General features: G+C 38.5%; 3 protein-coding genes across 6 annotated transcripts; 1 reads left to right on the top strand and 2 right to left on the bottom strand.

Annotated features, from left to right (window-relative positions):
* Positions 1-1,936: 1,936 nt before the first annotated feature.
* Positions 1,937-3,822, bottom strand: LOC148890307 (EEF1A lysine methyltransferase 3-like). Its single transcript, XM_089009315.1, has 3 exons — positions 3,463-3,822; positions 3,251-3,362; positions 1,937-2,340 (listed from the first exon to the last, which is right to left on the bottom strand). Exons 1-3 carry the CDS (start codon positions 3,712-3,714, stop codon positions 1,943-1,945), a joined length of 762 nt encoding a protein of 253 aa, XP_088865441.1. The 5' UTR covers positions 3,715-3,822; the 3' UTR covers positions 1,937-1,942.
* An 832-nt stretch (positions 3,823-4,654) lies between these two features.
* stx16 (syntaxin 16) lies at positions 4,655-11,494 on the bottom strand. Of its 3 annotated transcripts, XM_089011010.1 has the most exons (9): positions 11,078-11,494; positions 9,962-9,973; positions 9,745-9,852; positions 9,509-9,649; positions 9,233-9,395; positions 9,050-9,138; positions 7,849-7,992; positions 7,307-7,387; positions 4,655-7,216 (listed from the first exon to the last, which is right to left on the bottom strand). In XM_089011010.1, exons 1-9 carry the CDS (start codon positions 11,201-11,203, stop codon positions 7,115-7,117), a joined length of 966 nt encoding a protein of 321 aa, XP_088867136.1. In that variant the 5' UTR covers positions 11,204-11,494; the 3' UTR covers positions 4,655-7,114. The 3 variants fall into 3 exon arrangements, with proteins under 3 accessions (XP_088867136.1, XP_088867137.1, XP_088867135.1); XM_089011011.1 differs by lacking the exon at positions 9,962-9,973 and having other exon boundaries at positions 11,123-11,494; XM_089011009.1 differs by lacking the exon at positions 9,962-9,973.
* A 1,866-nt stretch (positions 11,495-13,360) lies between these two features.
* Positions 13,361-22,988, top strand: dgkab (diacylglycerol kinase, alpha b). 2 transcript variants are annotated; one of them, XM_089010765.1, is made up of 24 exons: positions 13,361-13,445; positions 13,845-13,917; positions 14,875-14,951; positions 15,149-15,290; positions 15,449-15,523; positions 15,596-15,645; positions 15,752-15,826; positions 16,287-16,403; positions 16,495-16,612; positions 16,823-16,911; positions 17,194-17,301; positions 17,911-18,009; positions 18,092-18,142; positions 18,315-18,388; positions 19,247-19,321; positions 19,397-19,482; positions 19,547-19,636; positions 19,726-19,886; positions 19,954-20,018; positions 21,031-21,121; positions 21,209-21,386; positions 21,476-21,596; positions 21,692-21,752; positions 22,848-22,988. In XM_089010765.1, the coding sequence occupies exons 2-24, from the start codon at positions 13,845-13,847 to the stop codon at positions 22,926-22,928; spliced, it is 2,157 nt and encodes a 718-aa protein (XP_088866891.1). In that variant the 5' UTR covers positions 13,361-13,445; the 3' UTR covers positions 22,929-22,988. The 2 variants fall into 2 exon arrangements, with proteins under 2 accessions (XP_088866891.1, XP_088866892.1); XM_089010766.1 differs by lacking the exon at positions 13,361-13,445 and having other exon boundaries at positions 13,851-13,917; positions 14,879-14,951.

Genomic DNA, 22,988 nt, shown 5'->3' on the forward strand with positions numbered 1-22,988 from the left:
AGTGGAACATCAACTCATCTCATTTCTGAGCAACTCTGTAATGCTAATTTTTTGACTTAACGGTACTTGTAAAAAGTCGAAGGGTTGGCATGAGTCTACCAAAGAAATCAAGTAACACATTTAAAACTGTCAAATTCCTGGAATAAAACAAATATCTTCTTCAGGGTAGTTTGAGCAATTAGGTTGTTTCACAAAATGCCAAAATGCAAACAAATACGATCACACCAGGCAATATTACTTACTGTCTGCAAATACTTACTCATGTGTATAAATTCTGCCATGAACTGTATCAAATCTGGTGTACTGAGGCAGCAGCTCTTGATTCTTAGGCCATAAATCCATAATGCGTACTTGATCTAAAATATGATGTGATTTATTTTTTTTACAAGGCACAATTTTACCAGACTGCATAAATCAAGTGTTATTCATTAATAACAAAAGAATTACACATACCTTTGGACAGTAATTATAATTTCCGATGCAAAACAAGACATGAGCGGTCTAAATAGGAGAACTTGATTGAAAGACAGAGAGATGGTCAGTCTCCCTCCCACCCAACACAAACACACACCTCTGTCACCTCCCTCTTATTTCACCAGTGTTATGGCATCAGGTGTTTTGAAACACAAAAACAGATAAAGAAAATATAAAACAAAAATATATTTATTGATGTAGTATTTTATACCATTGTCGTGAAGCATTTATACATTTATACTGTACAAGCACTTGTATATAAAGTCTTCATGTTTCCCAAATTTTTCCCATTTACTGATGACTAAACTCCCCGCTCAGCGTTATAGAAACCGCATGGAAACAGGGGCGTGGAGTGGATCAATTGTTTTGTTGACTCAATTGTGGCACATGGCAAGAAAGCCAGCGGATGCCTCACCTCCCTTTTCTTCGAAACTCTCCAGCGTGACAAACAGGCTTCCCTTTGCTGAACAGAAAGTCAGTACATCAGCAGAGTGAGATAGAGAGGGGATGAACCATCAGAAGCAGACAGCCGGCCAGAGGCCGACCAATCTGTTGATGTTGACAGAATAGTAGATGAGAATGGGGTGATGATTGTTATGGCTGGATTATCTCTTAGTTATAATGGAAACATTGAATACAATTTGGAGTTTCACCCCCCCAAAAAAAACATCTTAATATACTGTGTATCAGTATTATGCATTAAAATTTATTTTTAACAATGTAATGCACATTGAGGTACTCGGTGGATAAAGTGCGCTATATATAAATATAAAGATATGTCAGCACTTATGAATCTACGTTTTAACTTTTCTTTGGACGTTATAGTGTTGGATAATTTCTTTGGTGTCATTCTGTCATGAATCAAAAGGTAAAGTTACCACTGACAAAAAAATATGAAAGCTATTGAACTGGAAATGGAACCAAGTGCGACATTGGAAAATATGTACTCATTACAATAACAGCTATGTTCAATGCATCAATGTAAACAATTAATTCTAAAATTTAATAAAATGTCCATCTATAATTTGAATATCAAATTATCAGATCATCTGACCGACCTAACAGTCCTCAAGACTTTGTTCCATAACTGCAGTCATTCCCTCCATCATGAAGATTATTTTCAACATTTTACAAGAAAATTCAAGTCACATTAATAGTCCGCTATAAAATGTGGAATGTGCTTCCTTTGCAAGAACAACACTGTACCGATAATCCATCCATTGCACTTATTTTCACTCTGAATTCACTATAAAATTATCCTGTGTTTTTGGAATGTGTGAGGAAGGCCTGCAGAGATTCAAACCCAAATTCGTTAAACTGTGTGAATATACAGGACTAACAACTAAAATGCTGTGCTGTTCGATAAAAATATTGAATTAAAATTTTATCATGAACATTAAAACATTCAGTTCTCATCCAAAATATCTCAGTTGTAAAAAAAATCAATAGGAGCAAAATATCCATGCTCTTATTGATCTTTTCTGAGCGACGCCCTGTAAATATTAATGTTTAGATTGTCTTCACGGTGCATACGTTGTACATAAAATTTCTTTGTTAGATATTCTTCAAAAAAACTTGGTGTCTTGTGCTCTTTCCTCATTTTCGATGAGAGGTAAACCTCTGCTTTATTCTTGCACAAGTGAGCCAGCGTGTCCACTAGCAGTGGATATGTTTCTGGGAGGTAAACAATATCAGCGCCCAGCACCAGGTCCCAGTCTGAGGGGAATTTCATGTGGTCCTCACCCCATGACAAAGGGAGGACAGTTGGAGGGGCAGAAGGCCAACCGCTGGATGGCATGTTGGCGCAGACATTGGCCTCAAGCCGTGGAAGAGTTAGAGGAAGGTCTGTGAGGGTCACGTCTGCACCTATAAGTAAACAGAAGTAAAGTAAGTTGTTGATAAAATGATGAACAACAGTAAATATTCATATGAAGTCCAGGTTTTATTTCTCACCCATTTCTTCTTTTTTATGTGGCCGTATTTAAGATTTAATAAAACGTACCGTCAATAAGACCACCAAGAGGCTCAATTTTCCATTGCAGATTTTGGTCAAGTTGTAAAGTCACTGTGTAACGTTTTTCAGATTGAATTCTCAAAAGTGCAGGAAAAAAATTCTTGACTAGCAATATGAAACATCCATCCAAAAACTCGATGAAAAGCAGTAAGCACGATAGTAACAATCAGGTAAAAAAAATGCAAAAAAATTGAAACTAAAACTCATCAAATAAAACTAAAACTAACCAAAAATTACATCTTACTAATCAATCTTACATTTATAAAACTGATTAGAACTCGTTATAACTGCAGTTAAAATGTCCCTCGTTTCAATCTTTATCAATTTGTATTTATTTCTGTTTTACTCTCCGTCCGTACAGCAGAAGTAAGGTCAAACGATTGTTTGAAAGGATGGATGGACGGATGGGTATTTTGCATTAAAAAAACTTTTATAAAAAGACTGCAACTAAAAAAGAGCATTTTCGAAAAAAAAAAAAAGGTACGAACTCGCTCTAAAAAATATTTTAAAAAAAATAATAAAAAACTAAATCTAAACGAAATCAAACTAATGCAAATGAAAAATCCAAAACCATAAATGAGTTTAAAATAAAAGTTAAATGAGCATATCATGTGCCACGTCACGTTCGTAACGCTGAAACATCGTAAAACAGAGAACACTTAGACTTTAGACAAACTGACAGAATGAGGTTTGATTTTTTTTTTTATGAAAACAACATGCGATAACGTGAACATGCCACACACAGTGCCACACACCCCATACCAAGACGAGCAGCCACAATCCCAACGACACCAGTTCCCGATCCCAACTCGATGACGCGTCTCCCTCGCCACTCCACATGTTGCTTCTCAAAGAAACGGCACAGTTGCAAAGCCTGTGTGCGTACATATGTGCATATACATACATCACCACGCACATCTGGGTCAGCAATTATGTTTGCAAAGTCGACATTAGGTGATGAAATTAGATCTTACGGATTCCCACACAGAAGCAGCAACGCCGAGGTTGGCACCAAATAACTGGATGATCTTCAACTCCTGGCCCAATAAATTATAAATGCTGGCCTGAGAAAATGTGTCCGCGAACAAACAATCGTCAGCAGGAAATGGGTCGTCATCATTCATCCAACAACTCATCGTGCTCGATTTTTGGATGGAACATAAAAAATGGGCAGTGTAGTCCACCACATTTCCAAGAAGGTCACTAGCTACGCACTGTTTTTCCATTCCGATGAGACGCAGAAAGATAATTCTAGTCGAGTCCTTGTAAAATGAGAGGAAACGCGTTCGTGTATTAACCACTTAATTTACAATTCATTCACACAGATAAAAAAGTGTTTTCATGGATTTTAATAGCAGATACTTTTTTTATTTTGAAAGCTAATATTATGTTTATGTTCCGGGGCGATCAGTTGACCCCAGCTGGTTACACGTATGCATTATACACGTGTTCCCAAGTACATATTTTTGCATCAGTAACACGTCAGTACTATAGTTATGAACGTCACATTACACCAATTGGTTTTTTTTGTTGTATAACTGGTCAATTTATATCATATTTGAAGAAAATACATGCGACTGTCCTCGTTCAGCGCTGACTTGCTCGTAAACCGAAACGCGTACATAAATAAGAAGTGGTAACCCCGTACTTCAGCAGAACTAGACATTTGGGTTAAAACACTGGTTAAAGTTAGCATAGTAATTGACTCCCTACATTTAAGTAGATAAGAAAAACATTTGGTGAAAATAAACGATACCATTTAATGAATACAAATAACATTAGAAAAATCGTTTCCGTTATAAGCTTGCAAAATCATTGTACATTAATCCCTCGTTTGTCGCGGTAAATAGGGACCGGTAACACCCACGATAGACGAAAATCCGCGAAGTAGAGCGTGGAGAAGTATATAATAATGTAGCTGAGAAGATGCACAGCCAATCTACATGGCTGTAAACCACCAATCAAGCTACAGCCATGTACAAAACCTGAGTTATTCAGCATTTTTTACATTCTGAACGTTTTTTTCCATGATAAAAATCCGTGATGCACTGAAACTGCGATAAATGAACCACAAAGAAGCGTCCACAATGGGGTCATTTTCATCATCGCATCGGCATAATAACAAAGTTCTTCAATACACTCAATGAAAAATGAATTTCACCACCATCGTGTTGCAGGTTTATTTTAAAAACAACTCCCCATATGAGCACCAATTGCACATTTTTTTCCAAACACAACATTAATAACATAAATGGGGTTACGTTTATAAGCCATGGTATTCTTGAGAATGTCAGCACAAGCGTCCTCATTGATATGTAGAATACTTGCTTGACAACGACAAGTCCTTTCAAACAACAGAGTGGAAAAAACCCTGATTCTGGCATGGGGAAATTAGCCTTTTATAAACCCTCAGAGGGTCGATGACGACACCCGTATTGTGTGCTGCATTTTATACAACACTCTTAACAGGTAGCGTAAAAGTGGCTGCTTAAGACGGTAAACTGAAAAGGCTCATAAACTTAGTCCTCTATTGTTTATGGAAAAGCAATGCAGAAAAATGGCAGCTTTGACAGTGTAAAGGGGGCCACTGACAAAACTGGCTTGTCATTATGCAATCACATAAGGCGGTGCGCGCGTGTGTGTGTTGCTCAAGGACACTTCAAACAGCAGCCACGCTAACCGGACAGTGGAATAAAGATTTATCAAATAAAGCTCATCATCATTTCAACATATCAGTCTTTATAGCTCAACAGAGTTGGAACAAAATCAGCAGAATAAAACAACGCAATCGCCATGTCGCTGGCTGTCTGGGATGGATCACAGTTTTCTTCATGAAGTGACAAACATGAATATTCAACCTACTTGTTTGCCCAAATACACTGGATAGTAAGTCTGATGCTCTTGATCTTTTGCAGTTTTAAAAAATAAATAATTCTTTTCATCATACAGATGACAGTAGTTTTACATCCATAACACCGTTCTCTTGCTCACGCCTCAAGTATGTGCAAACTGCAGGTATAATAAAAAGGTAGCACTCAATGCAGGGGACCGTGGGGAGGGAAAAAGAAAGCAAACATACATGGATGATGACAAATGGGTGATTTTAAAATGATGTAAGCAGCGGTACTTGCAACCACTTCAGTACCATAAAACCAAAATGTCAAAATGTTACATTATCAAAAAGTTGCACTTAAACTGTAGGAATTATATGGTATTGAACCATACACAGACGTATGGTATTGAACCGTTCGTTCGTTGTGAAGTTTGGTGTTGTTCTCACCAACTTGAAGGGTAAAATACTGCTTTGCACTGTATGCTAACCCCATTTTCACATTGAAATGAAACAAGAGGCAATTCTGCTGCGACATCATCACACATGTATCACACTTATGTTGTTTCCTCTCAAGGAAGACAGACAGATATGCCAACACGGTCAAGTATGAATACGTGTGAGTCACAATCATACTTTTGATTGATTCTTGGATTTAAAAAAATGTACCTTGGTACAGCCCAAAGCACAACAGAAAACGGACATGTAATTTCATTTGTCCCACTTGGTGTTAAAGGACAACCGACACCATTTTTTTGTTTCCTAACTGACATGAGAAAAACGTTTCATAGCATCTAAAATACCCAAAACACGCAGGCTGATACTTTTAGTCAAATGAAAAAAAAAAACAATAAAAAATGACTTAAAGTGTGCTAAAATTGCAACAAAATGAGCTGCGAATTGGGGATTTTCAGAGAGTCTTCACGCCAGGGTGTCTTGCCTTGAATCAAAACAATGGCTTCAGATTCGGAGACGATGCTTTCTTGTTACTCATCCAGTTATGAATATGATTCAAATAGTTCTGAAGAGGAAAGCATAAATGTTTGCAATCGATTGAAGTCCTTCCGTGTCATTTTGAGGAATCCGGACTCCAATGTCGCTCCCCGAAAATGCACAAGATGGCGCCCAAGCTCTGTTGGAAATGGGCTGATTTGTTGGCTGGGAATTTGTGTCAACTAGTATCAAAAAGTAGTCTTGGTGCAACACACGATTCAGCATCACATTATTTGTGTTTTCCTTCTAATTTCGCCATCAACACGGATCAACACGATGTTTTCAGACCAAACAAAGTACCCAAAATGCATTGTGGGTCACTTTCTCGGTCAGGGGCGTTCCTGACGTCACGTCACGTCAGGCATCATCATCAACTTGAAAACCACAGGCTGATTAATTCATTACATGGAGCTTTGTCGCCCTCTTCTGCCTTTTTTTGGTCCTATACGACGTTTTAAGACCAAAGTACAGCGAAATGCATTGACGTGATGGAAGGACTGCTACAATGTGTCCTTTTTTCGGTCAGGGGCGTTCCTTCAGTGACGTCACGTACGGACTCGTCACCAACTCAAAAACAAGACTTCCTGAATATTCAGCGCGAGTCTTAAAACGTAAAATATAACTATATGCGGTGGAATCTTTGTAAAATACGCTCGGTAGAAGTCATTTCAAGTGATTTTACAAATTATGGACATAAGTTGTCCGGAGGTGTTGGTTGTCCTTTAAAGAAATTGCTGTCAACTTGGTTTTCATGAGCTGAGGTCCATGACAAACGTTTACGCAGAGAGCAACAGGAATGTATATTAAAACTTAGTTGAAAAAAGAATAATAATTAGAATGATGACGATGACAAAAAGGATCAAAATGACCAGCATCTTCCTGTTTTTCTTCTGGTACTGCTCTGCCTGAAAACAAGAAAACACGATCAAATGGCTGCCCCATGTGACTAGATTGCCACAAGTGCTGGCAAGAGGCTGTTTTTTTTTTTTTTTTACCTTTTGTAACTGTTTCAAGCCATCGTCTGTTTTGACACACGCTTGCTCCACGTTGAAGTCGATTCTGTCGAGAACGGTGCCCTTGAAAAACAACGGCAGACTAGTTTAAAGGTAGAACTTTGAAATTATGTGTTGTTAAACTGCTTTGATTTCGGTTCTTTTAAAGCAGGGGTGTCAAAGTCATTTTTTGCTGCGGGCCACATTGTAGTTATGGTTTCCTCTCGAGGGTTATGAATTTGGGGAACCCATTAGAATGTTTAAATCCCTTCAAATATTACATATAGAGCACACAGCAAATTAATGAATAACTCGTTTTCAAATCTGAAGTCAAGAATAATGACTTTTATTGTGGTTGACATCCAAAAATATGAAATTTTGGCTCAGATTTTAGCAATCATCATGGAATTTAACAAGTTTGATTTGCTTTCGCGGGCCGAAAAAAATGATGTGGCGGGCCGGATTTTGGCCCGCGGGCCTTGACTTTGACACCTGTGTCTTAAAGGATATTTGACGCCGGGATCCATGTACAGTACAGTGATTACCTGCTCCACCACCATTCCGGCCAAGTCGCGGAAAATCTCATTCAGATCCGAGATGGACTGAACAATTTGTCGGATCTCTCGTTCTCGCTCTTCCACCATGACTGTGTTCTGCTCCATCAGCATCAACTGGTTGTCTGTGAAGCCCTGAAACGCAACCCGTTGGATGGGAAAACAATTGAGTGCACAAATGCAAATTATTAGTTTTTTTTTCCAATAGAGAGAATATATTAGGTGCACAATACTGTATTTTCCGGTGTATAAGGCGCACCAGAGTATAAGGCGCAGCCCTAACGAATTATGTATTTTCAAACGTTTCCCATATATAAGGCCACCAGAGTATAAGGTGCGCCTTCAACGAATGAAAAAAGTTTTCCAAAAATAAATATAGAAAAGTGTTCCAAATATGAGGCATACTACATTATAAGGCACTACAGTAGAGGATGGGGTTACACACTACTTCTACTGGAAATTGAGTCCGTGGCTGCTGACAGTAGTTGTGAGACCTGTTATGGCTCAATATTACATCACATATAAGACGCAGGATCATATTTTGATGAAAATTAAGGCTTTTGGGTGCGCCTTATACAATGGAATATATGGTAATTTCTATTTCCTGCAACATGTGAGTGGTGGAAAGATTAAGTCGACCAACATTTGGATTACCGGTAATGTTTATTTTTCTGCTGCCGTTCCTTTTTTTGCATGCAACTGTACAAATAATACAATTATATAACGGTTACACAAGCACCATAATTTACCATATTTTCCGGTGTATAAGGCGCACCCCCAAGCAATGGTGTATTTTCAAACTTTTTCCATATACTTGTATAAAGCACAACAGACTCTAAGGCGCACTTTCAATGAATTAAAAACGTTTCACACATGTAATATATAAATATATGAAGGTTTTCCAAATATAAGGTATTACACAAATATAAGGCGCTACATTAGAGGTTAGTGTTACGCACTACTACTTCTACTACAGCAGGAAATGGAGTCAGTGGCTGCTGACAGTAGTTGTGAGACTTTTTGTGGCTCAATATTAATTACGTCACATATAAGGGGCACATGCGTATAAGGTGCAGGGTCATCTTTTAAAGAAAATCAAGGCATTTAAGTGTGCCCTATACACCGGAAAATACGGTCATGTCATTCATTGAGGTAATCTAAAAGACTTGACTGCATTTTTATAAATCCACACCTTGTCATACAAAGCGAGATCTTCGTCCTCTTCCATTAACGGTCCTGAGTCAAAAAAGTGCTTTGATCGCTCTTCACGATTCTTCATACCTGCGTGATATGACAATAGCAGGTCAGTGTTTATTCAGTAAGCTTGAATCAACACGTTTATGATAAAAATAAAATAAAATAAAATAAGGCATACGTTTTAAGTAACTGGACTGTGTGTGCCTGAAATTGATGGACAGCTCCTGAAGACTCTGCGCCAGAGACGAGACCACATTTCTGAGTAGTCGCTCTTCCTGCTCGGTGCAGTGACCGCAGCGAGACTGCAGGCCTGTTACGGCTCGCTGACATCGATGGAACATCTGTCGTCAAAACAAGAGTCCGAAAGGGAGTATTTTGGATGCAGATCTTTGGATTTCAGTCAGCTACAACATTTAATAGAAGAGTATGTGATTATTCCGTCCAAGCTGTGCACCTGCGTGATCTCCTGTGTTGTAATTTCGATGGCGTGCTCTTCTTCACTACTGTCATCCAGCGTGGGTCGGTTCATGTGCTTATCGTGAAGCAATGCCAGATCCTTCATCTTCTGACGAACTCTTGAAATTTCATACTGGATCTGAAAGGTATCCAAAGTCATTCAGTGACTTCACTCAGTGACTCTGTCAGACGTGATGAGATGGATGACTTGTGGAAATTCCTGCTCCGGGTTACCTCGTCGATACCTTCTACCCATTTGGGCGGCAACTTCCTGGTGACGCCGACGGCCGCTTCGGGATCCAGACTGATTCCCGACACCAACGCCATCCGATCGTCGGCCAACTTGAAGAAAAGAAGACATTTCAGTTTTCGATTTCTCAAAGATGGGATGGATTTCGTGCTTTACAAAAAGTACCGGAGATAAGTGTACCGGGAATCAAAACAATGATACCTCATCGAGTTCCTAGACCGATTGGCAGTTAGAAGTGTGGTTCCATCCAATAACAGGCAAGAAGGAAAAAGAGAGGACAGAAGCAGAATAGAAGTGAGCCCCAGAAATCGCAGCACCATGAAAGGTTTACAATAAACACCAACAATTACTATGGAACGTAACACTTTTTTTAAAAGAGACTGAGAAAAGTTCTATTTTCCAGTTGGTTTCATTTAATCCATGTTTGTTACTGTGTTGCTTGGCTGTGATTGATGCAATGGGTGAAACATTTAAAACAGCCAAAAGCACAGAGAGACAACAGCAGAAGCAAATTAAACATAGATAAAATAAGACATCAGCAGAAGCAAATTAAACATAGATAAAATAAGACATCAAACATCAAATTTGGATAGGCATTGTTTGTGTGTACAGGACAACCTTGTGGCAATCAAAACAGCGTTAAGAATTAATATTAAGAGAGCTTTGCCATGGTCTTCTGCTTCTCCAGTGCAGCAGAGAAGCCACTCGGTTCAAAATGTTCATGTTCATCACTGCAGTTGCCACAATAAATACATTCATCATCCTAGTCAGCCTGTGTTTAATAATGCATAATGGACATTTGTACTTTCATTTTTTTCACCCATCACAAAAGGAAAAAAGGCTCCCCGCCACTGCCAAACACCGTGACACACATTGTTAGTCTTAACCTTAACATGATATAGGCAATGTGATAGAGATTAGAGAATAAGAAGGTCATATCTCTGACACAATGAATGGAAGCAACTACATTCATTTGTTCATGAAAATGTTTTTTTTTTTTTATTAAAGCACAGATTGAGCAAACGGGTCCTCGCGTGTTTTAATTCAAGATGGTTATCAATTTGTCGTTTGCAGGCAAGTAACCTTTATTTCCTCACTTATCGCTAGAACCCCCCTTCAACCCCCAACCATTATCCCCCTGACACATAAACCAGTCCTGAGGTGAACTACCTTGGCAACGACATAACAAGGATGGGAATCTATCCTAATTACATTTACGAGACAATCACTCGACTCAAGTCTAGCTAACACTGGCTATAATACAAACAAGTAAATACATATATAAGTAAAAATGTCAAAACGATGCAGACCACTCACCGCAGCATTGCTACGTGTACTCAGACGGGGGTCGTTTGTACTCACTTGCTCAGCCAATATCTGCCGGTTTTGGATCGCATTGTTCCGCAATAACAAGAAGGCATCTGTCAGACGCCGAGTGGCCATGACTCATTAGCTACGAGTGTTACACACCGATAACTAAAAGGTGTGCGGCTCGGCTATGTCTTGCTAGCTTTAGCTTTAGCCTCCCCGATGGAAAAATAATAGGGGACAAGTCGCGATACAAAGCCAATTGAACAATGAAGCCTCGTACTGTTATTTATATTATTTCCAATACACTACGCCATATTCGAAAACCATTACCGCCACGGAAACGTGGAATTATTGTCAAATTGGCAAAGTCGTTCCTCTTCAGACCGATACCGGAAATGATAAGACGTAAAAACCTGCATTTGCTTGAAGCCATTCTTAGTCTACTATCTCAAGATCCAGAGCTGGTATGACAAGTAAATATATCGACATCTACTGGGCAAAAGAAAAAACAGCTATGCCGGACTTTAACTGTACTCGGCAAGTTTATTGATAAAAATAATAGTTCATAAATGTTGAATTGTTTATCTCAATCAAACAAATCAAGAATTTGTGAATACATGTATGCATAATTTTAGTTTTGAGTTTTTATAGAATACAATTACATTGGGGGAATGAATTTGTAGAAACTATTTAAAAAATCAATTTATTTAATATTGGTATATAATTTACAATAAGCAAAAACAATATGTTAGTGGTAACAGATGAAATGAATAACAATTTCACAAAAAATAAACAATTGTAAGACAACAAAAAACGCCCAAATTAAGGAAATCAATATTAAAATAGTATTACTAATGAAAATACTTTATGAGCAAGAATAAACAATGGCGACTATATGTAGCTTTTTTTGCCTAACCCATATATTTGCAATAGAAGTCATAATAATGATACTGCCACTATCACTACTAGAATTATTATTGCTACATCCAATGCAATAACAACAACAACAACAACAATAATAATAATAATAATAATAATAATAATAATAATAATAATAATAATAATAATGACAAGAAGAAGAAACATAATCATCAGCATCATAATTTAAAAAAACATGTTAATGATTATTAGTATGGATGCTTGATTGGGTAGGACTGCACAATTAGTTGAGATACATAAATCGAGATCACAAATGAGTACAGTTCTAAACCTACAGTGGCTGAAGGAAGGAGTCAAAGTAATGTGAGGGAGAGAATGTTTTTGAGAATACAGCACATCTTCAGGTCTTTAATTCTTAACGTGATTTGAAGGCATACTGGGGAACAAGAAAACCTTTCCTATGGCCTGTGACTGTACAAGGCCCAAGAAATTATCATTAGCTGACCTGTCAACCACAAATTGGGAAAAATAGCTCCTGTAAAATGTCTACAATTACTGCACCAATATAATACATGCATTGTTGTTTCAAAGGGTTGTAGCTATGTTTATACCATTACTGTCATTCTCTGTCTGGGGAGTGTTTGCACCTTTCATAAAGTACAATGCTGTAATTGCATGGTTGGGTGATTGTGCAGTTTTTTGACTTTTCTTTCTCAGAATATTTGAAATTGTCTATACTGTTTTGACACAAGACTCTTCAGTCTATCCAATTATATGTTGTAGTGCAATTTGTATCAAATCCCATTCATTATGTTCCATCCATCCATCCATCCATCCATCCATCCATCCATCCATCCATCCATCCATCCATCCATCCATCCATCCATCCATCCACCGCTTGTCCATGGTCGGCTCTAATCACTATTTAATTTAACTGAGAGAAATGATGCAGATACCGTTGGGGAATTTAAATTAATAAGGGGTTTACTTAATAAAGCTACGTATTTATGGTTAACAACAAGGGTGACCTCTTGATTGCCAAAAATTGAGCCGGCATTTAGCTCTACTGCTGTGTTTTTAATGATATTTTCAAAGCTTTTTTCATCCTCCCTTGTGTCAGCCGTTATAATTATCAAATGTGATAGGAGCATCAACATGGCAAATGATAAGTCAACATTGATCTCAAAAAACACCATTAGTAGTTTTTAATCACTAATGGCTTGTATGGCATTAGTCCTGTTTGAACAATTTATGAATGAATGATTATAAAGTAGCAGCCAAGTTTCTTTTTGATTCATGTTTGTTTATCAATGAAAAATAAATCAGACTGCTTGAGTTCTCATTGATAGGCGTTGGCAGCACCAGTCATCATGTGGTAAAAGGCTCCTCCTCCTGCTGCCTTGCTTAATCCCTGACATCCTTTTAATACCCAGGCAGACGAAACACTGCTCTCACTTAACAGAGCTCCGTGATCCGAACATCAAGCTGAAACAAGGTGAGAAACTTAGATGGGTTGAGAGCAGCAGGGGTCTGAAACAAATGCTAAGAAGACAATTTATTCAAACGTATAGTGAGGTTCATTTGAAATGTTACACAAATTTACATGATCTTGATGGACAGAGTTGACACCGTGTTTGTCTCCTTGTACGAAACCCAATTTCTTGGTTGAAAAATGGCACTGTTTTGAATTGTGATTTCACTCAGAGGGTGCGTTCAATTTACTACTTTGGTGTGCAGCTTGAGGAATGGAGAGAAACCAGTTTCAGGAGTCACTTGAAAACCCGGAAATGAAAGCCCTATTGTGGGCACAACAAATGCATGCCTTGATATTTCTGGATGTTTACACGTGTAACGTGCCTGTCTTCTGTCATTTGCATCGCTCTGTATCCCACAGATGGCGTCCTCTCATGATACGGAAGATACTCTGACGCCTGTGGATTTTATCCAGTTGCAGGAATATATGCAATGTAAGTTTTAATATCGTTTACAACTGAGAATTAGCAGTAAATGTTGAACAAGTAATTTAAAACAGATTCTTTACTTACAGACAGTGTATTGTAGGTGTTCAAATACCTGACAAGTTTCGGCGTATACTTCCGCCTTCGTCAGAGTGTCGCGGATGTTGTTGTGACGCGCCATTTTCAGAAACATGTCAGGTATTTGAACACCTACAATACACTGTCTGTAAGTAAAGAATCTGTTTTAAATTAAATTAGATATCAAGTAGACAGGATGAACGTAATACAACGGTTGAACATGGTTTATAGACGTACGGATGCGTGTATACAATTATAATGGATGGATTTTGAAGTCGTAAATAACAAGTCACAGATTTTGTCATTACTTTGCAAGTCAAGCAAACACCACTACAACACATTTTATTAATGCAGGAATTGCAATGTAAATGAGTTTTGTGAGTTCTTATTGAAAATCACAGTAAACTATTCCGTGCTGAGTTCAATGGTGTCAGAATAAATGCTAAATTGCATAGACCTTCTTCACGGAGCAACAAACATACCCAGCCTCGACTGTAACACCTTATAATCGAGTGTGCCTTATATTTGGAAATTTTTAATATACAGTAAAGTCTCGTTATATCGATATTGGATATATCGATAGTCCCGGTTATGTCGATACTATTTCTATGCACGCATGGAGAAAATTACATGCAAACAGGGTCGGATATATCGATATTTTTTCGGACTCCCTTGAATATCGATATAACGAGACTTTACTGTATTATATTTAGAAGGTGCGCCTGTTAGTCCGGTGCGCCTTATATATGGAAAACGTTTGAAAATACACCATTCATTGGGGGTGCGCCCTATACTCCTGTGCGCCTTATACAAAAATTTCGGTAACGCACAAACAGGGATGAGCATCCAAGTAATATCTAATTGTATACACTTTCCTTTTTTTGGCAGATAGCACTTTAAAGGTGAAAGATGTGATCGGGGAGTTTGAAAGTGGAGGACGGCTGGCCCAGCATAGCACTCGAGAGGTCAGTTATGCAGAAAGACCTATGAAAACACCCCTCATTGCTTATCCTTTCATGTTCTTTCATAGTTAGAAAACATACTATAAGTCAACGCAACAGAGGTTATATAATATTTAAAAAATGGCATTCCAAAAGGGTCAAAAGCTTTAATAGTTATCAAGCCTTTGTCATGGAACCTTTTTTTTTATTTCTTTGCACAGTATGTGGATGCAGAAGGATTCAGTCTGTTCCTCAAGACCTACCTTGAGGTCGACTACTTTCCTGCCGATTTCTGCCAGCGCCTTTTCCGTTATTTCCAAAATGTCGAACAGGATGGGTCCATGACAACAAAACAGGCTAAGGGTAAATAAAGTTTATGTTGAGTGAACTTACAAATTATTTTTTTAAATTGTCACATGATTCCATTTTCAACATTCCTAAAATTCATACCTTCAGCCATGATTGGTTGTTTCCTAAGCCACTAGTAACTGTAATGTAATTTAGTATTATTATTTTTTCAGGCAGAGTGTTTCTTCGTGACATGTCATGTTACTTCTCAGTGCTGGAAGAAGGACAGCCACGGGAAAAACTGGAATGTTAGTTAGCTTCTAAATGTTTTGTCCATTGTGAGACACTATGTGTAAAATCCTTTTCATTTGTGTTGTCAGTTACTTTCAAACTTTATGACAAAGATGGAAATGGACACCTGGATAGCTCTGTAAGTCTCTTCAATTCGCGTGATGATATGCTCTGCAAACGCTGTTCCAATGAATGGATATTTCTCGAGAAATGCGAATGGATTTTTTTTTTGTTTTCTCCATCAGGAAGTGGATCGGATCATCACGCAGATGATGCGGGCGGCTGATTACCTCGGATGGGATGTGGCTGAGCTCAGAACTGTAGGAGCACAGTACATATTTTGTACAGTACATTTATTGTACAGTGCATATTTATCTATCCATCCATCTATATTATTGTTCGTCGCTTTTTTACAAATTTTTAAGATAGACCCGACAGTGGTGCCCTGATATAGCTTATTTCTTCCCTAAGCCTGATCATTAATTCAAAAAAATTGCAATTCAAATCACTATCATTAACAGTGTTTGAAATGATATTTAGCTGTTCCAACGTTGTCCCCAAGAACAGGAAAAAATGTTGTCATATGTGTTTGTCATAAATAAATTAATACCATATAGAAATATACATAATTAAGTAAAATCAAAGGGGCTGGCAGTATAATTCCAACAATAGGTTACCGTTTGAGATGATCGCAACGTTTGAGGGTGTCATACCAGTCAAAATCCGTTGACTCAAATATTCTAATTTTGTGTGTGTGTGTGTTTGTGCATGTGTGAATAGGTGTTAAAGGACATGATGACAGCAATTGATGTGGATTCCAGTGGTACTGTCACACTGGAGGAATGGCTGAAAGGAGGCATGAACAATGTGCCTTTACTTGTTCTGCTTGGACTGAAGGTAAAACAAAAGCAGCTCTCAGTATGTTTTTTTGTTGTTTTATTTTTTGTGCAAGAGTACTTCTTGTATGTTTTTGCCTCCCCACCCATAGGTGCCTCAAAGGGATGGGCAGCATATTTGGAGATTGAAGAATTTTAACAAACCTGCCTATTGTTGTGTGTGCAAGAGCATGCTGCTCGGCCTCAGGAAGCAAGGACTCTGCTGCAGCCGTAAGAGCTAAAAGTCGCAGCATGGGATCACTTGAGGGATTGCCAATCTGATGTGTATTGTGTCTTATTAATACATTTGTTTCTCCACAGTCAATTTTCTGTTTCTGTTGAGCTGAAAAGTTTGTGTTAATCCAGTGATCGATATTTCTGGAAGTGTTGAAAAAAATGTTTTTCAATTTAAAAAATGGTTGTTATGTTCTCTGCCATCAGGTTGCAAGTACACTGCCCATAGTCAATGTTCCAACAAGAATGTTGAACCCTGTGCTCCCACCTTTGTCAAATCTAAACAGGAACTGAGGGTGAGGAATCTGGCAATGATTTGGTTTCTTGCACTATTTGTTTTTATTTTGTTTGTCAGGAAGAGTCAGAGCAGTAGTGAGAAATTTGAATATGATTCCATTTCTAAAACTGACTGAATAGATGCAGTTAAGATAATTTGAATACTGAACCAAAACCAATGTGATTTTCATCATCTTTATGAGCAGGAAGAAAAACACACTCATATAACTCCAAATATATTTAATAATTTATAGCAGTGATGAACTGAAATCATACTTTCTAAAAATCAACTTGTTTCTCAGGTGCCATCTCACGACTGGCTCAGGTCGGACCGCAGCTCCAAGTGTCAAATTTGCCCGAAGAAAATTAAAACCTTAGCTGGAAGACGATGTGTGTGGTGCCAGCAGATGGTGAGAAGAACGCAGATCAAAGCTTTCATATCACGAGGTTGAATGATTTAGGAAAATTACAATATGGCGGCCCAACGGACCAGTAGTTAGCGCATCAACCTCACAGTGAAGAGGTCTTGGGTTCAATTACAGCTTCAGGAGTTTACATGTTCTCCACGGACCTTTGTGGGTTTTCTATGGGTACTATGATTTCCTCATACATTCTAAAAAGATGCATGGCAGGGTGAGTTTGGTAAGCGAAACGATCATAACTAGCATAGCTAACATGCTAAAGATGACGCCGACGTTTCGGCTATGAAGAAACAAGCCGCCAACTGGACACTGGAATACAACCGACTGCTGGATGAACAGAGTAAACTCTTGGGGGTGCTGGTCTTCCTTTTTTCTCCCGCGGCGGCCATTTTGTTTGGCTCAACTTTCTTTTGTCCCATTTAGCTTTTTTGTCCTTTCCCTTAACTTTGTTCTTATTTCTTTTTCCCTCTCCTCATTTCTTTTTATTTATCGCGCTAACTATCTATCTATCGAGCTAGCTACCTGGCTAGCTATCTATTTGCTATCTATTAGCTATTTAACTGGCAATTTATTATTGGGGCTCTGTTTTTATTTCAGCGCCATGATGAGTGCATCCATACTGGACTATCCACCTGCAACTGTGGTCCACTGAAAGATCATATACTCCCACCGTGGGCCATATATGCTCACTCCAAGGTATAAAGCCATATAGTAGGTACTCTCCCATGTTGTATGTCTGCATTATAAAAGTTCCTTGTTTCTAATATGTTTCCTCCAGGAACCGGACACCAATCTGTTAAACGTGACCCCCGATGGCAATATTTTAAAGGTACTTGCATTGTCTTGATTGATCGCCGCCGTATAACTTTTGTTTGACATTTACATTGATTTAAGAATGCATTCAAATATTTAAAAAAGGGGTTGATTGAAGTATGCACATACGGTGAGGCATATTCAAAACACCTTTTCCTATACAATGACGGCTAAATCCTTTTCTTCAGATTGTCCCAATTTCTGACATTCACCCACTGCTGGTGTTTGTAAATCCAAAAAGTGGAGGAAACCAAGGTGAAAGGTGAGTTAACATTACCTAACAGTAATTGTGAATGAAATCTTATACTGGGCCAGATTCATCTTTAATGACATTTATATGTGAGTTGTGCAGTATTGATTGGACTGTATTGTATCGACATTTTTTTTTCAACACTCACTTTTTTTAAGTACTTTTTTTTTTAAAGATTTACCCCCCTGCAAATTACAATCACAAAAGCAAACATGTTCACTGAACGGTCCAAGAAAATAAAAAAAATGCATACTGTAAATGGCTCGTAAATTTTACTGATATGTATTTATTTATTTTAAATCAAGCAAAGTGTCCTGCCCACCCCACTAAGTCTTAATTTGTTTGAAAAATATAATATTCCCCAAAAGACACATTTTCCATGCGATAAAAAAGACAGGTGTCAAAGTCAAGGCCCACGGGCCAAATCTGGCCCGCTACAGCATTTTATTTGGCCCGTGAAAGCAAACCAAGCATGTCAAGTGCCATGACGCTTGCTAAAGTCCGGAGCAAAATTTCAACTTGTCATATGTAAACCACAATAACAGTCATTATTCTTGACTTCAGATTCGAAAACTAGTTATTCATTAATTGTTGTGCGTTCAGTATGTAATGTGTGGAGGAGAACAAACATTGTAATGGTTTCCCTAAAATGTCTCCAATGTGAGATGAATAAAGGTACATCCAATCCAATAAAATAAAACAAAATTCCAGACATGGGCCAATTTGAAGTTTATTTTGAAATAATTACAGCAGTCAAGTGGCACCAAATTTTTGGAGTTCCCCTTAAATGCTTTTCATATCTTGCATTGCAATTCAAGTAAAGCAGTCAGAACAAATGTCTTCATTTTCTTTTCTGCGCTTCCTCTTCAGAGTTCTCTGTAAATTTCAGTACCTGCTGAATCCACGTCAAGTGTACAACCTTTCGAATGGAGGTCCTGGCCCTGGGTAAGGCACTTCCACCAAATCTTTCCCTTAACTCTTGATGTCTTTCTCTCAAAAATATTTTTTCCCCTCTTTTAGGCTCCATTTGTTCCGCAATCTTTCCGACTACCGTATCCTGGCATGTGGAGGAGATGGCACAGCCGGGTGGATCTTGGATGCCATCGGTGCAGCAAAGTTTGCTTTCAAAGAGGAATCAAATATGTGATAAGAAACCATGTGTGTTTTCAGACAAAGCTGACCTGCAGATGAGTCCTCAGATCGCGATTTTACCCTTGGGTACCGGAAATGACCTGGCTCGGTGTCTGCGCTGGGGGGGAGGTAAAAGCATCATACTCAAGAAAAGATTCATGCAGGTGCAATGTGTGATTTTTTTTTTTTTCCTGCTTCTCTTGTGACCCCCTTGGAAGGCTACGATGGGTCTGATCTGACAGAAATCTTAAAGGAGATTGAGACCAGTGAAGTAATCCAAATGGATCGCTGGAGCATTCAGGTGATACCAACTGATCCGAAACAAGTGCGAGACCCCGTGCCATACCAGATCATCAATAATTACTTCTCAGTAGGATCGGTAAGTTCTGGATAATTCTTTGCAACACTTGAACTAGTCTAAACTGATTTTTTTTCTCACTGAGTAGGATGCTTCTGTGGCTCATCGTTTCCACTCTATGAGAGAAAAATACCCCCAGCGGTTCAACAGCAGGTGAGGACTCACTGCAACATCCTGTACTTCATTGGCACCAGTATGGTACCAAAGCACTCGACTTCTGTCTAGATTACGGTGGGCAATCAGGTGTGTCGGAGGACAGATACATCTGAACCAGCTTGAATATGGGCTTTTGAGGAACGTCTGGCCGAGATGAAGTTCCTCAGCTCACTTCAGTATAGTCCCTTGGTACTAACATGCCACAAGATGCAGCAAACCACAAAATGAAGCTCCTCAATTCACTTCAACACAATTACTTTGTAAGAAGATGTCACTAGATGGCACTAAAGCATTACTTTTGTCAAGTTGAAACTTTTGACATCAACATAGTTCCTTGGCACCAAGATGATATATTGGCATATTGGTTTCACCTTGACTTGTGTCAATTTTGTCAAGGGGAAACCTTTCAACTCACCTCAACATACTTGCTTGGCACCAAGATGACATATTGGCATATTGGTTTCACCTTGACTTGAGTCAAGATGAAAGTTTTCAACTCACGTCAACATAGTTGCTTTGCACAAAGATGGTGCCGAAGTATTACTTCTGTCTGAAAGAAGCTTTTGAAGTAATGTCAACCTAGTTCCTTGGCACCGAGATGACCTATTGGCACCAGATTGATAATTTTATCAAGGCGAATTTTTTCAATTCACATCAACATAGTTCCTTTGCACCAATATGGTACCAAAGCACTACTATTGTCAAAAAGAAGCTTATGAAGACATGTTAACGTAGTTCCTTGGATCCGAGATAACAAAAATGGCACCAGATTGATACTTTCGTCCAGGTGAAACTCCTCAATTCACTTCAGAATTGATCATTGTAACCTATATTGCACCAAAACACTACTTTTGTCTGAAAGAAGCTTTTGGAGTCACGTCAACATAGTTCCTTTGCTCCAAGATGGCAAAAATTGCCACCAGATTGATACTTTTGTCTATTTACTAATATACTGTTTGTTGCACTAAATTATTTATAATGTACGATATTTTCCTCTAATGTTGTGAAGAATGAAAAACAAGCTCTGGTATTTGGAGTTTGCCACGTCGGAGAGTATCAGTTCCTCTTGCAAGAACCTCACAGAGTGTCTCACCATCGAGGTGAATGTTTCTCTTGCAGTCATGTGACTTTTTTTCGGCAACTCCGTTCATTTGTTGTCACGTTCTTTGTTGCACGGATAACAACAGTGCTGTGGGAAACCTCTCAACCTGAGCAACACGTCTCTCACGTGCATCGCTGTCCTCAACATACCCAGCATCTACGGTGGCTCCAATCTGTGGGGCGAGTCCACTAAGCCTGGTGGTCCACCAAGTGAACCACATGAAGTCATCACTGATCCAGAAGTTCTTAAAACAGTTGCACAAGGTAGACGTTTTTTTTAATTCTTCAAAATGAATTTACTATATTGTTTTAAAAACAATCTCTGGGGCCTTTTCAATATGATATCTTTGCAGACATGACTGATAAGCGTCTCGAGGTGGTAGGCCTAGAAGGGATGATAGAAATGGGGCAGATCTACACTGGATTGAAAAGCGCCGGGCACAGATTGGCACAGGCTTCCCAAATTACAATCAGGTGGTTTACTTTTACTTCTCTGACAATAGACCAAAATCATTACTCCCAATTTACAACAATTAATTAACAATGCCACTCTTTCTTCTCGAATATAGGACATCCAAAGCAATGCCTATGCAAATTGATGGCGAACCGTGGTTGCAACCTCCATGTACAGTAAGTCTCTATTCTGCGTCCCTACATTGGATCTAATGATGAATATCTACAAAACGTGAGGCCTTTATTTTTAGTAGCCAGTAGAGGCCGACATTGACCTCATTCTGTGAAGCAGCATATGCCAGTGTAGCAAATACAGTACAGTATATGTACTGTATTTCCGTTCAAAAGAATCATTTCAATATATTTACAGTAATTGATAAGAAGATGAATGTCAACTGTAGTAACCGCTGTCCCCGAAAGGGTTAAAAAAACAACTGACAAAATACTTACAAAAAGAACACTTTTCAAAAAAGGAAATAAAAAGTACTGTATTTTCCGGTGTGTAAGGCACATGCAAAAGCCTTGATTTTCTTCAAAAGATGATCTTATACCAGGTGTGCCTTATATGTGAAATAATATTGAGCCACAACAGGTCTCGCAACTACTGTCAGCAGCTACGACTCCATTTCCCGCTGTAGAAGAGGTTGTGTGTAACCTCAACCTTTACTATAGCGGCATATAATGCGGTGTGCTTATATTTAGAAAACCTTGATATTGGATTGGATTGGATATGCCTTTATTAGTCTCACAGTGGAGAAATTTACATTTCACAGCAGCAAAGTGATGAAACATATACATATTTATATATTATATTTGGAAAACGTTTTTTTGATCCATTGAAGGTGCACCTTAGACCGGTGCCTTATACATGGAAAAAGTTTGAAAATACACCATTTATTGTGTATTATACTCCGGTGCGCCGTATACAATGGAAAATACGGTAACCAATGAAAAATCCCCAACTATTGGACACGTGCACTCCGAAAATGGGCTAATCCAATTCATGAGAAGCGCAAATGATCATAATAAATTTGTTATATTGATGTTTTTCTTAACAAAACAATCATCATATGTTTAAATCAAAGTAAACAATCAACCAGGATTACCAAAATGATTTTTGGCACCTGTTCATCTCAAAGGCCCCAGGCAATTTTATATAATTGCCCAATACTACGTTCATCCCTTGCTTAGCACACTACAATAAAAATCAGATCAAACAATTTACATTTGTACTCATTCTGAGGCACCCGTCGTGTCTTCCTATCATTCCAGATCCACATAACTCACAAGAACCAAGCGAACATGTTAATGGGTCCACCGACAAAGCCATCTGGTTTCTTCCACCTCAAATAGAAACAATCTTTTTCCACTGAAGGACTCTGGACAACAGCACTATATATATATATATATATA

This window comes from Hippocampus bargibanti, linkage group LG12 (assembly GCF_051943395.1).
Source record: "Hippocampus bargibanti isolate YZ-2025 linkage group LG12, ASM5194339v1, whole genome shotgun sequence".
Lineage (NCBI taxonomy): Eukaryota > Metazoa > Chordata > Actinopteri > Syngnathiformes > Syngnathidae > Hippocampus > Hippocampus bargibanti.